General features: G+C 35.2%; 1 protein-coding gene across 1 annotated transcript; it reads left to right on the top strand.

Annotated features, from left to right (window-relative positions):
- Positions 1 to 325: 325 nt before the first annotated feature.
- Positions 326 to 1,870, top strand: LOC110689058 (probable serine/threonine-protein kinase WNK10). The gene is made up of 4 exons (XM_021865804.1): positions 326 to 534; positions 648 to 846; positions 929 to 1,388; positions 1,440 to 1,870. The coding sequence occupies exons 1-4, from the start codon at positions 326 to 328 to the stop codon at positions 1,868 to 1,870; spliced, it is 1,299 nt and encodes a 432-aa protein (XP_021721496.1).
- The last annotated feature ends 16,519 nt before the right edge of the window (positions 1,871 to 18,389 follow it).

Genomic DNA, 18,389 nt, shown 5'->3' with positions numbered 1-18,389 from the left:
ATTTTCTTGATCTTGATAACCGATTAACCGACTTAACTAACTTTAATAGATAGATATAAATATATAATGTAAATTGACCATTTCACCGGCTTAAATATATTTTGGCCTGGCTTTCAAGTAACAACCAAACACAACCATTATAAATAACCATCTACACTATCATTTTATTGTTATAATTCATTTCATCATCAACCCATTTCAATTATTCTGTTTTTTCTTCAAAACCCAAAAAAATTCCATCTTCAAACACAATTATCACAAAAATTTACTTGATTCTATTACAAATCTTACGTTACTTCTGTATTCCTGTTGTTGTTAACTAGCAATGGCAGCTTCGAGTTCACGAGAAGGAGACGATTACACGATTATGGAGAAAGACCCAACAGGGCAATACTCAAGGTACAACATTATCATTGATAAAGGCCAACAAAAAGTAGTTTTCTTAGGATATGATGAGATTAATGGCATAGAAATTGCTTGGAAAAAGAAATTTTATAGAAATGATTGGTCATTTGGATTACTTCGAGAAGATTCGTTGTTGAGAATTTAGACCATGAAAATGTACTCAAAAGCTACCATTCTTGGGTCAGTCCACAAAATAAAGCGACATTTAACATAATTACTGAACTTTATTCTTGTAATTTGAGGGATTACACCAAGAAACATGATATTAAAGAAGGTGATCCATTAATCAAGAATTGGTGTAAGCAGATTCTGACAGGACTCGATTTTCTTCACAATCAACGCGATTGGATTGTTATTCTAAGGTGTCTGAATTTGGAAAACATATGTGTTGTTGGGGACTCAGGGACTGTTAAGATAGGGGATGTGAATTTCGCGGCGTTTGTTTTACCGGGGACTAATGATACTGATGGTGCTGCTAAACTTGCACTGTCTGAGATGCACTGTTTTGGGGTGTCTGCTGCAGATGCTGTATGATGAAACAGTTGATAGGAGATTACGTGAGTTAGACAATGTCACAGACGGAGAGCTTCAGAGGTTCATTCAGAGGTGTTCGGCTGATGTAGGAATAAGGCCTACTGTTACTGATCTTCTGAATGATCCGTTTCTTGAACCGAGTACTACTACTACAGCAGGTTCTGCAACAGCATCAGTACCATCTGTGAGTGTACCGTCTGCTGACACGAGTGATCAGGGGGTAAGAGAACAAGAACGACCGCCTTTTATTGCAGTGCTCAACGAAGAGTACACGAAATTTGCAGTAGTAGGAGAAAAGTTGGGCAGTGAACTGATGTCTGTGACAGTGAGGACTACTGAAGTTAAGATTGATGATTTTGTGTTCTGTGTCGAAACTGATACGCTTCTTGAAATGACAAATGAAATCAGAGAAGAATCTGGCCTGTCAGACGAAGAAGTTGCATCAATTGGTTAGAGACTGGAAATACAGAGATTATATCACCCACCTATTGTGGATGAAGAAGTTGATTTCGAGTATAGCACAGGTAGTAGTGAAAATCCTGAGGGTGATATCGAAGATAACACAGGTATTGAAAATCCTGAAGGTGATATTGCTGTTAACACAGGTATTGAAAATCCTGAGGGTCAAATCGACGATAACACAGCAAATTCTGAGGGTGAAATCGACGATAGCACAGCAAATGCTGAGGGTGAAATCGACGATAATACAGCAAATGCTGAGGGTGATATCGACGATAATACAGCAAATGCTGAGGGTGAAATGGACAATAACACAGGTATTGTAAATCCTGATGGTGATATCGCTGATGACACAGGCATTGCAGATGCTGAGGGTGATATCGACGACAGAAACTCATCTGCACCAACTGAAAATGCTAGACAGGTAGCTGATGAAATGGGTCTGGGAAATCAGGAAAGTCTATTAAGGTGAAACGGCTAATTGGAGTAATTACAATGTGGGAAAGACACAATGTAGTTGCTTTCGAATGCTGTCATTTCTAGGCTTAGTTAACAGTCTGATTGTTTAGTACAAAATTAGGCTTTCGTAGTTTCGTTTATGTCATAATAAAAAACTTTCTCTATGATGTTTGGTATGTTAGTGATACTTAAGTGTGTCAATAAGTATGATATCTCTTCGTCAAAAAAAAATAAAAAATAAAAAAAATAAAAAAATAAAAAAATTTGAGACTCATGTTGATTGTCATTTGTAAGTGTTTGATTGAGATATATGAACATTGGTGTGTTAGTTATATAATAAGATTGTAATAAAATTTGAGACTGCAATTTGTTTTCCTTCTTTAATTTCTAGAAATTCTATACTTAACAATCAATCAATTCTCTCATCTTGTTACTCAATAACCTACTACGGAGTATTAAGTATCTTAAGCACGGGTTATAATTCAAGTTACTAGAGTTTTAAATAAAGTGTTCAGCTTGAGCCGGATTATATTTTCATTAGTACAATACTCTTAGAGTTGGTTATTAGTGATATTGTGACATCTCGAGTTATAGGGTATTAGTGAGGCTAACTTTGGTTTTGTTTATGCATCCTCATCTCCTCTAAAATTCAGTAAACAGAAGGATAGAAGAGTAGGGCAGAACCATTAACCTTGAAGTAATTACGATCGATTAAACCTAATGTAAACTTATGTTTAAATAAAATTAGCATTTCAAAATTAGATTAATAGGCCTATTAACAAAATTTGAACAGCTAATAATATTTCTAACTCCATCATTTTACACACTATTATAGAAGAGCCACCTAGCTTGAAACAAATGTGTAGGCTTTTCAAGATTTATTGATCCCTCTAGTGTTTCTTCCTTGGGAGAATTTTTCGTTTCTCGCTCTTTAGGTTTCTTCTGTTTTTGTGAAGTTTTCTTTCACTCTTCTTCCTTTACTCTCCTCTTTCATCTTTTTGTTTTTTCCTAATCTTAGCTGTGAATCTTTGCTACCTTGTACACATGTCAATACACTAGTTGGACCTTAAATATATATGATTAAATATTGGTAAAAGAATTATTAAAAAGTTGATATCATGAAATTTTCAGAGCTTTTTCAGTGCGGCAGGCCACATGGTGCGCAGGAGTTACTTTTATTCTAGGTTACTTGTTTTTGAAGTTACTTGTAGGTGTTACTTGTAGAATGTTACTTGTATTTTGGGTTACTTGTATGGATTACTTGTAGGGGTTGAGTAACACCTACAAGTAACCCCAGACCAAAACCCGTACCAAACCCGTAACACCCTACAAGTAACCCCTGACCAAAACCAGTAACACCCATACAAGTAATCCCATAATTCAAGTAACCCCTGACCAAAACCAGAAATACTCATACAAGTAATCTCTGAGTACAAGTACCCCCTGACAAACCTAGTAACACCTATACAAGTAACCCCATAATACAAGTAACCCCTGAAAAAACCAGTAACACCATACAAGTAACCCTTGCCGCACCATGTGGCCAGCCGCATACAAAAATTTGTGTGAAATTTTATATTAAGGCAAAAGCTAATGAGCGCCTCCGAGGCGTTAGATAACAGAATTAAAAGCGGAAATATTAGAGTAAAACTAATATTGATTACATTTAACGACGCGTGATTTTGTCATACATTCCTAACTTAATACTCTTTCAACCAATATAATTATTCATTATCTAATGCCCCGAAACGCTCGTTAGCAAGATCCTTATATTAATACTATTTACCAATATAATTTATGATTAAGTATTTTCTTAACATTATTAAAAATAAAATAAGAAAAAGAAGTCAAGTTTGTTAATTATTTAGGAACAGGCAGATTAATGTGTATGTTATTGTAATAGAGGGACCTAATAAGCAATAATCACATTGCTTTCAAATCCAATCCTTTCTATCTCTCTCCTCTTGTGCATGTGGTGGCCTTATGCTAGCTAGTAGTACTTAATTAAGACACCAAATTTAAAAGTTTGCAACAATGTAAAACGTGGAAAGGATAAACTCTCTTTTGAGGGTGTAACATCAAATAAATATCTTTTTTGAGAAAAAGGGGCAAAATTTCTGTTGCAAAAATTTCTTAGTCATTCTTTTCAAATTTTATCTTACATCTTTTAAGTTCGATATGATTTCTCTTTTACATTATTTCTCTTTGATAAGTAAATTTGGCAAGGATAAGGGGAAACCAATATCGACATGTTCATCATTAGGGATGTACATAGTGCAGTTTAGACCGCACCAAACCGCAAACTAAATCGCAATTTTGCGGTTTGGTGCGGTTTGCGGTTTGAAATTTGCGGTGCGATTTTTAAAAATGACCAAACCACGGTTTGCAGTTTGGTACAGTTTCAAAAAATATTGAGACCAAACCACACCGCAAACCGCACTTTAATGTGGTTTGCAATTTTTATATTATATTTTCATTAAAATTATATAAAAGAACTAAAGTATATGAGCTAATCTTTAACTATTAGTTAATTAAAGAGTAATTAAAAGAGTTTAATATTAGAATTATAAACTATTAATAAAAAATAAAATAATGTTATGAAAATATCTATTGTGGATGACTATTATCCCATGTAATATCTAGAATACTCTAGAGTTGCGTATTTGGTCTTATCCGTTGATGGAAACCTAGGCAATGTACATGTATATATATCTCGTACTAGATGGAATATGAAATACAACGTAACAGTTTTCCCTCATCTCTCTATATTTTTTCTTCCATATTTAACACGTTATCAACACCATTGCTTTAGTTATTGGGAATCGGAGCAAACATTATTGCTAGCCGGCTTGTTGCCCAACCTCAATTTGCCGAATGCAAAATATACGTACAGTTCATCCAATTGAGGTGAGTGTAATTACCTCCACCTCCACTTTGTATAGATTAAAATTATATTCCAATAGATTGTTTTGAACTGGAGAAGATTTGGTTGATTACAATCATGAAAGTTTTGGTCTTTTGTTTGTTAATGCCGAATTACCGAATTGCATATTTTTGTTGTTTTATTTTCTTAAGTCCATATATATGCAAGTGTAATCATGTCTCATATTCGTATGGATCTATAAGCATCTCTATTGGTATTCTCTGTGTTTATAATTAAGAAATTTGTAAATTATCATGTTTTGTTTTCCTTTATGTATATATTTATGATTAGTTTTTGTTTTGATTAGTGGAGTATGTGATAATATATCATCATTATCATAATATGAATAATATACTAGGAGAATGTTAAGATTTTATAAAACTATGTTTGTATTGTAATTCATAATTTGATTACCAACTATGAGTAGTACACTATATATATATATATATATATATATATATATATATATATATATATATATATATATATATATATATATATATATATATATATATATATATATATATATTTATATCATGGCTTATTTTAGTTATGCAACATTAATTTTATTTTTCCAATACATTTGGTATGCATATGTTTGATATTTTATGAGATCTAATTTTGAACAATATTTTGTATAGTGAAAAAATGCCGAACCTTGCCAAGCTCGAATTTGTGGCCCTTGATATTACCGGAAAGAATTATTTATCATGGGTGTTAGATGCTGAAATACACCTAGATGCTAAAGGGCAACACCTCAAGATAAGGCTAAGGCCATGATATTCCTTCGCCATCACCTCCATGAAGGACTTTAAAATGAATATTTAACTGTGAAAGACCCACAAATCCTTTGGAGTAATCAAAAGGAAAGGTATGACACCAAAAAACAGTAATACTCCCTATAGCTCGTTATGAATGGTAGAATTTGAGATTGCAAGATTTTAAAGCTGTTAGTGAATATAACTCAGCTATGTTTAAACTAACTTCTCAATTGAAATTATGTGGAGAAAATATTACTGATGTAGAAATGCTTGAAAAGACATACTCCACTTTCCATGCTAATAATATTGTCCTACAGACACAATATAGAGAAAAAGGTTTTGAAAAATATTCTGAATTAATATCCTGTCTTCTTGTGGCTGAGCAAAATAACGAGCTTTTAATGAAAAATCGTGAATCACGGTCCTACTAGCTCTACTCCATTCCCTGAAGCGACTGTGATAACCCATAACGGGAAAGAAATTAAAAACAGAGACCATTCCAACAGTAGTGGTCGAGGTAGAGGTCACGGTCGTGGCCAATGGCGCGGCCGGGGTCGAGGACGTGGATATGGTAGAAGTCGTGGAGGTCATTTCACAAACTCACATTCCCACTAGAAGTGGGAACATAGGGATGATAAAGAGAAAAGTGATACAAATTTATGTTACCGTTGTGGAGCAAAAGGTCATTGGTCTCGGGTTTGTAGAACTCCAAAGCATCTTGTTGAACATTACTAAGAATCATTGAAGAAAGGAAATAAAGTTGAGTCAAACCTTGTTCTTGAAGATGGTGAAGGTGATTTTGATTTTGGCAATGCCAATCAATTTGATGTTGCTGATTTCCTTACTTCCCCGGAAGGGAATAATTTTTATTTTGGCAGTACAACTCATTTAGAAGTTGTTGATTTCTTCACTGCCCCAGAAGGGAATAATTAAAATTATATTGTTTTGTGTCAGTTTTAAGTATTACACTTATGTTTGCTTATTCTAGTGATTTACTTAAATTTATTTTTTTCGTTGTAATAAGGACTTTTGCTTTATAAATTTATGAACTATTTGAATGTTTTTATTGATTTATTTATTTTATCATCTTTATTTTTATGCTTAATATTTTGACATGTATTTTTTTTCATGAAGAACATGGATATTACTCAAGTTCAATTAGCTATGAATGGTGAAAAAATATGTCTTGCTGACAGTGCAACTACTCATACAATACTTAAAAATAAAAAATATTTCTCTCATTTGATGATGAAAAGGATTAATGTGAGTACCATATCGGGTAGTACAAATATCATTGAGGGCTCCAGAAGAGCCACTATAAAATTGTCTTGGGGAACTGAAATTAAAATAATTGATGCTTTAAACTCCCCATTGTCTCAAAGAAATTTATTAAGTTTTAAGGATATTTGCAACAAAGGTTATCATATTGAGACAATCAATGAAGAAAATAACGAATTCCTTCAAATCACAAATATAACTCAAGGCTCAAAACATGTTTTGGAGAAACTACCTACATTCTCTAGTGGTTTGTACTACACACAAATCAATGCTATTGAAGCTCATGCTATAGTAAACCAGAAGTTTAGTGATAATTTTGTTGTTTGGCATGACCGGTTAGGCCATCCTGGTTCAATAATGATGCGAAAAATAATTACGAATTCATGTGGACATTCTTTGAAGAGCAAGCAGATTCTTCATAATAATTTTTCATGTGCTGCTTGCTCAGAAGGCAAGTTGATTATTCGCCCATCACCAGCTAAAATTAATTTTGAATCTATTAGTTTTCTGGAACGTATACAAAGAGATATTTATGGGCCCATACATCCCCCATGTGGACCATTTAGATATTTTATGGTTTTAATTGATGCATCAACTAGATGGTCACATGTGACTTTGTTATCAACTTGTAACCTGACGTTTGCGAGATTACTTGCCCAATTGATTAAGTTATGGGCACATTTTCCAAATACTCCCATTAAGACTATTCGTCTTGACAATGCTGGTGAATTTACATCTCAAGCTTTTAATGATTATTGCATGTCCATTGGGATAAATGTTGAAGATCCTGCAGCACATGTTCATACACAAAACGGTCTGTCAGAGTCATTAATAAAACGTATTCAGTTAATTGCTAGACCATTGCTTATGAAATCTGATCTCCCAATTTCTGCTTGGGGACATGCTATATTACATGCAGCAACACTAATTCGCATTAGGCACACAAGTTATCACAAGTTCTCCCCATTACAATTGGTTTATGGTCAGGAACCAAATATTTCCCATTGCATCTAAGAATTTTTGGATGTGCGGTTTATGTTCCAATAGCTCCACCACAACGCACTAAGATGGGTCCTCAAAGGAGGTTGGGGATATATGTTGGGTTTGAATCCCCATCAATAATTAAATATCTTGAGCCTACAACTGGGGATTTATTTACGGCTCGTTTTGCAGATTGTCATTTTAACGAGTCACTTTTCCCAACATTAGGGGGAGAAAAAAGATAGCTGGAAAAGGAAATTTAATGGAATGACTTATCATTATCCTATCTTGATCCTCGAACTAAACTATGTGAACTGGAAGTTCAAAAGATAATTCATTTACAAAGTTTAGCAAATCAATTGCCTGACTCGTTTGCTGACCCAAAAAGAGTGACCAAGTCACAACATATTCCAACTGTAAATGCTCCATTTAAAATAGATGTCCCAGAAGGACAAAATAAATTTGCTAATGAGTCTAAACCACGTCAGAAACGTGGAAGACCAATAGGTTCCAAAGATAAGAATCTTCGGAAAAGAAAAGGAGCATTGATTGATGATGGTCAAATTGAAGAAATAATTTCCGAAGGATCTCCAGAAGAGACTTTAGACGTGATACAAGAAGAAATTCAGGTACCTGATAATGAAGAAATTTCAATAAATTATATCATGTTTGGAATTACATGGAACCGAAATCAAATCAACGTCGATGATGTTTTTTCATGCAATGTAGCATTAGATGTTATGGATAATAATGAGGATCATGAGCCAAAATCCATTGAAGAATGTAGATAAAGAAATGATTGGCCAAAATGGAAAGAAGCAATTGAAGCAGAATTAAAATCTCTTGGAAAAAGAGAAGTATTCGGACCTGTAGTCCGTACACCTGAAGGTGTAAAGCCAGTGGGATATAAATGGGTCTTTGTGCGAAAGAGAAATGAAAAGGGTGAAGTTGTAAGATATAAGGCACGTTTAGTTGCACAAGGATTCTCACAAAGACCTAGTATTGATTATGAGGAGACATATTCTCTTGTGGTGGATGCAACTACTTTTAGATTTTTGATTAGTATGGCAATAAGAGAAGGACTTGACTTACGTTTGATGGATGTAGTCACAGCTTATTTATATGGCCCACTGGATAATGACATTTACATGAAGCTCCCAAAAGGATTCAAACTGCCAGAAGCAGCAAAATCTAGTTCTCGAGAACATTTATGTATTAAATTGAACAAATCACTTTATGGATTGAAACAATCTGGGCGAATGTGGTATAACCGTCTAAGTGAGTATTTGTTGAAAGAAGGTAATAAGAATGAGAATATTTGCCCATGTATTTTTATAAAGAAATTTGGATCGGGATTTGTTATAATTGCAGTGTATGTTGATGATTTGAATCTAATTGGAACTCCTGAAGAGATTTCAATGGCTGTCAATTAGTTAAAGAAAGAGTTCGAAATGAAAGATCTAGGAAAGACAAAATTCTGCTTGGGGTTACAAATAGAGCACCTAGAGAATGAAATCCTTGTGCATCAATCAACATACATAGAAAAGGTTCTTAAAATATTTTCTATGGATACAACACATCCATTGAGCAGCCCTATGGTTGTAAGATCACTTGAAGTAGAGAAAGATCCATTCCAACCTCGGGAAAATGATGAAGAAATTCTTGGTCCTGAAGTACCATATCTTAGTGCAATTGGAGCACTAATGTACCTTGCAAGTCATACACGACCCGACATATCATTTTTAGTTAATTTATTAGCAAGGTTTAGTTCATGTCCAACTCGAAGGCATTGGAATGGGATTAAACATTTACTTCATTACCTTCAAGGTACGAAGGATATGGGTTTATTTTTCCCAAAGTTGTCCAAATAAAATTTGATTGGTTTTGCAGCTGCAGGTTATTTATCTGATCCTCATAATGGTCGGTCACAAACTGGATATGTGTTCACATATGGTAGTACTGCCATTTCTTGGCGTTCCATCAAACAAACCATTGCAGCTACTTCTTCCAATCATTATGAGATTTTTGCAATTCACGAGGCTAGTCGTGAATGTGTATGGTTAACGTCGGTAGTTCTACATATAAAAGAAGTATGTGGTTTATCATATGGGAAAGAGGCACCAACAACTTTATATGAGGATAACGCAGCTTGTATTGCTCAACTTAAGGAAGGATACATTAAAGGCGACAGAACAAAGCACATCTTACCCAAATTTTTCTTCACTCATGATCTTCAGAAGAATGGAGATATAAATGTATTGCAGATTCGTTTAAGTGAGAATTTAGCAGACTTATTTACTAAGGCTCTTCCGACAGCAACATTCAAAAATTTAGCTTACGACATTGGATTGCGTCGTCTTAAAGATCTCAAGTGATGTAGTCGTAAGGGGGAGTTAATGCGCGCTGCACTATTTTTTCCTGGTAAGGTTTTAACGAGGCAGCATCTTATGCGCATTATAGTGTATTATTTTGTACGGGTTTTATAGTAAATGTTAGTTATTGTTTTATTCAATATATAGTCATCCAAGGGGGAGTGTTATGAAAATATCTATTGTGGACGACTATTATCCCATGTATAATCTAGAATACTCTAGAGTTGGGTATTTGGTCTTATCCGTTGATAGAACCCTAGGCAATGTACATGTATATATATCCCGTACTAGATGGAATATGAAATACAACGTAACAATTTTCCCTCATCTCTCTATATTTTTTTCCATATTTAACAAATAAAAGTTTTGTTTTTAAAAGAATAATTACAATTTTAATAAAATACGGTTAAACCGCAAACCGCATCGCACCAAACCGCATTTTGCGATGCGGTTTTTTTTAAAAGTGCGGTTTGGTGCGGTTTGAAAAAATTACAGACCACACTTTAGCAGATTGGTGCGGTTTATGATCCAAACTTTTCATCATCCCATGATTTTTGTTATCATTTTTACCTTTTGAGGTATCATAACTTTTTTGTATGCATTTTTCAGAAGAATTAATTTTTGTTATCATGTGTTATTTTAATTACATCATTAGTATTGAATTTTGGGTGCTTAATTAATAAATCAATTTGACATGTTCTCATTATTATTAATGTTTTCACGCTTTTTAAAATATGGTGGAAGAATGGTTTTCAAATTTCAATGTAGGTTGAAGGTATGATACATGCATGCATGATAATGTGTTCAAGTTTATATGTGTTTCTAGGATTAGATTTTGATTTTTGTTCACACGTTAATTTGTGTTATTTATCATTCATATATTTTAATAAATACATTATATATAATTTTTATAATTTAAGGATAAATAGGTGGAAGATCAATTACCTATGTTCCTTTCATTGTTATGTTTTGTTCAACATGCATAATTAAATCGAAAAATATTGTATAGAACGGACTCATGTGAGTCCGTACTGGCCCGCGCTCGGCCCGTTTATTAAAGTTTAGCCCGCGCGCGACCCGAACCTTAAAAAGCTCTTTTTTTTTTCAAACACATCCATCATTCCGCCTTCCTCCTCCTTTTTCTTACCCACGTTTTCTACATTTTCACTCCATTGTTATCAGTTACACTCCATTACTATCGACTTAATTTCACGTTTCCGAATAATTCGCATAACTACTTCATTATCTAGCTTTAGTTATATTTGCATGTATTTAATTTTTACTTCTTCTTTATAAACCCTAACATTCGTCATTTTTTACTCAATTAATGTCTACCATTTCGTCGATTAAAGATTCTTCTCCCTTAAAATTTTATCATAAATGAAGTAAACAAGCTCGAAAAAAGGAGAATACAGTTGCAATGGCTGAAAGGTTTATTATACTTCAGTTATTTTTTAGGTTATACTTATTTTTTAAAATCATTTTATAAGTTATTATTTCGTTTTGTAGGGTCGATTCAGAACCACCATTGAAGAAGCGTGGTCCTAAACCAGGGTCTAAACGAAGTCGACCTGTTAGGTGTGAAATTGTATTCTATTTATTTCGCAAAAAGACATAGCATTTTGTATTTGTTGTTTCTTGGGAAATAAACACACATATGTGGTTATTATATTGTATTTTGGTAATAGATTATATTTGTCAGGATTATCTTTTCTTATTTTTCCCTTTGTTATGGATATGGTTGTTTCACTATTCATAATGTTATATTATGATGTGAATATTTATGATTTTTGCATTTTTAAGTGAGGAATAAGATTATTATTTTTATGAATTATATTTTATTAGCCAGGAATTAGGATGGTTTAGTCAGATATTAGATAGTTTACTTAAGGAATTGGTGTATTCAAGTCAGGCATATAATTCTAAAAGTTAGAAATTATCAAGCTTTAGTTAGATATTAGCATATTTATATTAGGAATTTATCTATGTTTATCAGTAATAAAAAAATAAAATACTCAATTGATGATGTCAATAGTTACAGATTTGTATTTAACAATTTTAAGCCAGAAATAAGATTATTATAATCAGGAATTAGTTTGCTTTCTTCATATATTACATAATTTAATTAAGTTCTTGGTCTATTTTAGTCTGGCATAACATTCTAAATTTCAGGAATTAGCAAGTTCAAGTCAGAAATAAGATTAATATAATCAGGAATTAAATATTATCAGTCAGGAATTAGAATGGTTAGAAAATATATCTCAGGCTTTGGTGTATTTTAGTCAGGAATAAAAATTTAAACGTCAGCAATTAGCACGTTTTAGTCAGATATTAGATAAATTTTATCAGTTATTAGTCTTTCATTTTACTCAGAGTGGTTCTTAGTACTTTGTGATTTGCATAAAGATTTTTATAATAAAGATATGTTTATTATAATCAGTAATTATTATTAACATAATTATTATCATGAATAAGAATGTTTTAAAAAGCTCACAATTTTAATGTGATTTTTTACTTTTCAAAATTTCGGTTCTCTTAGTGAAGATGATATTGAAGAATTAGAGCCTGGTAATAAATCTGGTCCTAATCATCTTTGTCAAATCATGGAAGATTTAAGTGATCAGAAAAAAGGGATGTAAAAGATATTGGGTTTGGTGAGTTGCTTAATATGAAATTGAAGGATAATATCAGTCACCAGTTGTATGGTTATATGGTAACTCATTATAATCCTAAGGCAAGAAATATGATTGTTGGTAAAAAAAGAAAATGCCTTTCATATTGACAGTTCTGATATTGCTGATGTTTTGGGCATTCCTTTTACTGATATACCTGTGAAAGAGATTTCCAAAAACAAGAAAGGCTTTGATCCCGATGACTATTTGAAATCAGAATTGTAGACACCTAAAAATGTCTCCCCAAAACCAAACCCGATGATGAACAACCTTTCACCTCCATTATTGGTCGGGTTCAGTATTTAATCCCGAGAGTGCTTAAAAAATCGTATTTAATTAAATTCAATTTTTGAATAGTCCATGGATCAGTCTTGATGTTTGGTCAAAGCATAGTTTTTTTAATTTTAGCCCAAACCTTTTTTATTTTATTGTTTTATTATTTATTTTGGCCCAAACCTTTTATGTATTTTATTTACTTATTTTCTTATTTTAGCCTAAGTAATAATAAATCAGAAATGGCCCGAAATTATCAATTGGCACTTAAAATGCTAAACGAAATTAGGGTTAAAAATGAATTTAGACGGAAAAACGGACTTAAAACTCCCGCGTCACGGCAATAGTCCACCGTGTCACGGGAAACTTCCCCGTCTGACGATGGGTTTTCCCGTAACACGGGGGTTTCCGTGTCCTTTCCGCGTAAACCCTTAACGCATTTTCTCCCCCGTTCACTGAATATTTCCCGCGTCACACAACAAGTACACCGCGTCACGGGAATGTTTCCCGTCTGACGGTGGGATTTCCCGTGTCACGGTACACTTTGCCGTGTCGCGGTATACTTTTTAGGATTTTTTTCTTTTTAGGGTTCCGTGTGTTCCCTCAGCACATTTTTTCTATAAATACCCCCTAATTTCTGATGTACGGGGCATCAATTAATTCTCTATTTTTTCTCTCTTCTATGCTCTAGCCTAAACACTAGCCTACCCTTCTTCTTTCAAAATTCCTTCTTCAAGCACTCCAAGGAGCCCATACTTTACTCGTAGTTCTGTCCTTAAGCTAAGGCGTGAAAGGTAGAACTGTTTGAGGGTTTGGCCCCCAAATCAATTCTATTTAATTTAATTTAATTTAATTATTGTTTTATTATTATTTCTTTGAAGTTACTAAATCGTTTATTATTTTATAGTTGCAAGCAAATAGAATCAAAGTAAGAATTATGTTCCTTTTATTTCTATTATTTTTCTAACGATTTTATATTGTTGGAATTATTGCTAAATTGCTTCTAATATTAATGTTTGTTCTATTATTATTATGATCACCACATTGCATGTTTAAAGGGAATATGTAATTGAAAATCACACCTAATAAGATAATTTGGACAACCGATTTAGGTTCCTTTTTAATCTCGTTGTTTAATCAAGTGATCACAAATATTTTAGAATTATATGTTGCATGAATATTCAACCAATTTAGCTTAATAATAGTTTGGAGCAAATTGAATATTTTTGTTTTTATGCCTTTGAGATCGCAGGAATCACTTTTCACTATAAGAATCGAGTAGAGGCCAATACGGGCAAATTTGACTCCATGACTCACTTCGTACCATCATCCCCGATCCTCCTTTCATGGTTCCGAACCATATGTAGTTAGTAATCTCATGGATTATGAATGGGGTGTAACCTTCACGGGTCAATCGTTGTTGCCTATCGTTGTCCTTTATTCGTGGTTGCCTTTTATGATCCGTGAACGGTTTACAAGTTCCTAAAAAAACTTGTTGGCGGCTCCCTACTTTCCTTGTCCCTAACTGTATTATGTCAATTCCCACTTCCTATGAGTGCCAAGAATATTCACCACATGCTTTAAATTAGGCGCACTTCGAGCGACGCCTATAATTTGGCGACTCTACTGGGGAGGATTCTTAATTACTTATCGATTTGAGTGATCGGTATTTAATTAAGATGAGTAAATGAGACTTGAAATATTCTTGAAAAATATTCATGTGATTAATTTGGTATTTTTGCATAAGCATAGACGTTTTAACGTGGCATTTAGGTATGTTTCGTAGGAAAAATTGAATAACTTGATTGCGTACGAAGGAAAACTGGGCACCAGTCAGATTTTCTGACTGTCATGCCACGGCAGAATCTGCCGTTTCACGGGGCAGTACACCGTCTGACGGTGTGCAGTACCGTGGCACGGGAATCTCTGCCGTGTCACGGCAGTCCTAACTCTTAACCATGGTACCCTTTTTGACACCCAAAGCTTGACCAATAGTTGAACATAGATCTTGACCTTAGGTTGCGACTTTTTTTTTACATCATCGTGACTAAATTTGTTTGGTGTTAATCCTCATGTGTTTTCCCTTTTTGTTTAACCCATGACCGAGGGTTTTTATTTCCACATAGTAATTAGTACGGACCTTAAAATTGATTAAAATCTGGAAAAACTCACAAATAAGACCTGGAACTGAGCACTGTGTCACGGCAAGTCCTGCCGCGCCACGGTGAACAGTCCCGTGACACGGTGCTTTGTACCGGCTGACGGTAGACTTCACCGTGTCACGACAGTCAGCACCGTGACACAGTGCCCAGGAGAAATGTCCCGTCTGTCTATTTTTGGTTTTTGTGCGTACGTATGTGGTTTATGTGTCCAGTTTGGTGTCATGTCTAGCTGTACGGTCACAACACGCGTCCATAGCCTTACTTAATCACTCACATGTCGTGTTCACACACTTCTTACGTTAGTCGTGCACCATTTCTGACCGTATTTTAAGGTAGTCTTGTGTCGTTTTTTTTTTGTGTCGTTTTTTTTTTCGGAGTAAGTCAGATGGTGTCCTCCCATATATGTTATTTTTAAACAAAAAAATAAATAATAGAATTTGAAAAATCAAAATTTGTTTTTAAATTTTTCCAGATGGGTTAAGATTAAGTTTGGTCATTAAAGGTGTGTTTGTTTCAGGGTCACATCACTTGGTCAAGCAGCAGGGGTAGATTGTTACGGTTCTAATCAATACCTCAACAACCTCTTATACCAAAGAGGCGTACAAGGAAACCACCACAATCATCTCCACAAGATCCATCTCCAGTCTACTTTCAACCAATGGCTACTAAGGAAGATATCGAGAACATCAACAAGACAATTGAAATGTTGTCTTACATGATACAAACCCTCACCACTAGAGTCAACACGGTGGAGCAAGACAATCAGAACATTGTCACTGTCACTGCAATGGATAAGATTAAGGAAAAGATGAGTAAGATTTCTGAAGAATTCACTTATGTGGAGCAACCTGTCACCTCTTCGTCCATAAGGGACAAGCTTCATGAGAAGTTTTCCACTGCTGACATTCCCAGGTACACGCCTACTGATAATCTGCTTTTCCATTTGAAGGCCTTTTCTGCGACCATGGCTCTTAAGGGAGTAGATGTGACACTCTTCCCTACTGTGTTCCCTCTTTCCTTAGAGCATGCCTGTCAACAATGGTTCTACTCTTTAGAATCCAAACATGTTGCGACCTGGGAGGATGTTGCTGAAAGCTTCATGAATCGTTACAAATGTAACATTCAGGCCAAGACTTCTGAATGTGAACTCTCCATTCTCAAACAAAAAGAGAATGAAGGCTTCACCGCTTACTTAAGCAGGTGGAGGGAAACAGCTGCGCTCTTGGTGGATCCCCCCAAGGAAAAAGAGATGGTTCGCTAGTTTATTGCCAATTTGACTCATAAGTACAAGCAACACTTGAAGTTTCTGCCTTTGAGTACCTTTGAAGTTGTATACGATATTGGAATCAATATCGAAGATGAAATGATGAAGACTGCTGGTAGCAACAATAATAACAACAACACTTGGAAAAACAAGAAGAACGACACTCCTTCTTTTTCGTCTTCCAAGCCCAATAATGCTACCAACAACATCAATATCAATGATGTGCTAGCCCTTAATGCTCCTCCTTAAAGATGCCAAAGGAAAAGGAGGGTTTACACGCCTTTGGGAATGACTTATGATGCTGCTTTTGACCGTTTGCATGGTCAAGGACTGATTATGCCAATTGGACCGTTTCCAGAACCTCCACCAGAGAATAGAACCGCTAGCTATGACCCCAATGCTTATTGTAAGTTTCATCAAGGTAAGGGTCATAATACTGAGAAGTGTTGGAGGTTAAAGGATGTGATCCAGGACCTGATTGATGCTAATCAACTTCCTGTCCCTCCAGGGGGCAAGAAGCCTAACATTCAAACAGGTCCTCTTTCTGATGCTTTGGCTATCATGGGAGATGAAGTCTCCTTTGATCCGTCAATACTCATTCAACCTGTGAATGAATCTTTGCCGGAAGTTGTATTTGTCTCGAGCTATGAAGAAGTGAATGGAATTTGGGATAGTGACGATGAAGACGTCTATCTCAAGGATATAGCCTGTTTGTCTCTTGGCATAAGTGAAGATGTTTGGGGAGATCTTGAGGTCAAGGTTCTCACCAGAAGTGGAGGGTTGCAACAGCCTAGTCCATCTCCACCGCAATCACAACCAATTGTTGATCCCATCGACCCTGTGAACAACGATGTGGTCAAACAATTACAAAAGACCAAGGTGGAAATGAATGTATGGAAGCTTTTGGACACCTCTCACGAGCATCAGAAGGCTGTGATGATTACTTTGGTGAAAATAGGAGTTGATTATATGTCTCCTCAAGGACTGGTCAACTTTCTCACTACTGAATTGCCAAGTACTAGCAATTTGATTTCTTTTTCTGACAAGGATCTGCCCCCGGAACAGGACCAACATAACAAGGCCTTACACCTCACTGTGGTGTGTAGGAAGATGAATGTTCCTATGAGCCTGGTTGATAATGGCTCTGCAATCAATGTATGCCCACTCCGCACTACAAAGAAGTTGGGCATAAAGAATGAAGACCTGACTCCCTCTACTCAAGGCGATCCCATCGTCATTGCACCAGGAAGTGAAAGCCATAGTTGAAGGGGTTCCAATTACCATTGATGCCTCCCCCATGCGCATTCAAGTTATCGATACTCCCATCGTCCATGTTGAACATGACGAAGAAGATGAAGATCTCTGGGAGTTTTCGCTCGATGATGTTTTCATGATCGAAGAAGAGGAGAAGTGTCATCTCGACTTCGATCCATATTCAAACACCAATGTTAATGCCATTATGAAGAAGCAAGGGCATTTCCTTGGAATGACCCTCGGACTCAAAAAGAAAATGGCTGAACTTTGGGGGCATCCTAGTGCACTCAAGAAAGATACCTTTGGCTTGGGATTCAAGCCAACAAAAGAAGATGTGAAACAAGCCTTATTGAAAATGAAGGCTCGCAATAATGCTCGAATCATGAAGACGGAAATGGCCATGGATCCATATCAATTCACCCTCAATGGCCAATATATCAAAGAAGTGTAAGACTTCCCATGCTATGAATTCCCTGAGCCTTTCGTCCACGATGGGAAGCGTGAACCGAATTCGAGATGTTCCTTGATTGTGACTTCGTCAAAGAAGGCGAAGAACTCTTCACAATTGAGAAACCAGCTAGTCCAAGCTCTG

The sequence above is a fragment of the Chenopodium quinoa genome, unplaced genomic scaffold (genome assembly GCF_001683475.1).
Source record: "Chenopodium quinoa cultivar QQ74 unplaced genomic scaffold, ASM168347v1, whole genome shotgun sequence".
Lineage (NCBI taxonomy): Eukaryota > Viridiplantae > Streptophyta > Magnoliopsida > Caryophyllales > Amaranthaceae > Chenopodium > Chenopodium quinoa.
The sequence above is the reverse complement of the archived record's forward strand: the minus strand, read 5'-3'. Positions and strand labels throughout refer to the sequence as shown.

Bases quoted from the DNA above. Each gene is read 5' to 3' on its own strand.
- LOC110689058 (XM_021865804.1), top strand. From the start codon at position 326: ATGGCAGCTTCGAGTTCACGAGAAGGAGACGATTACACGATTATGGAG. The intron at 535-647 runs GTTGTTGAGAAT...TTGTAATTTGAG, and splicing joins GGATTACTTCGAGAAGATTC to GGATTACACCAAGAAACATG. The intron at 847-928 runs GTTTTACCGGGG...TGTCTGCTGCAG, and splicing joins ATGTGAATTTCGCGGCGTTT to ATGCTGTATGATGAAACAGT.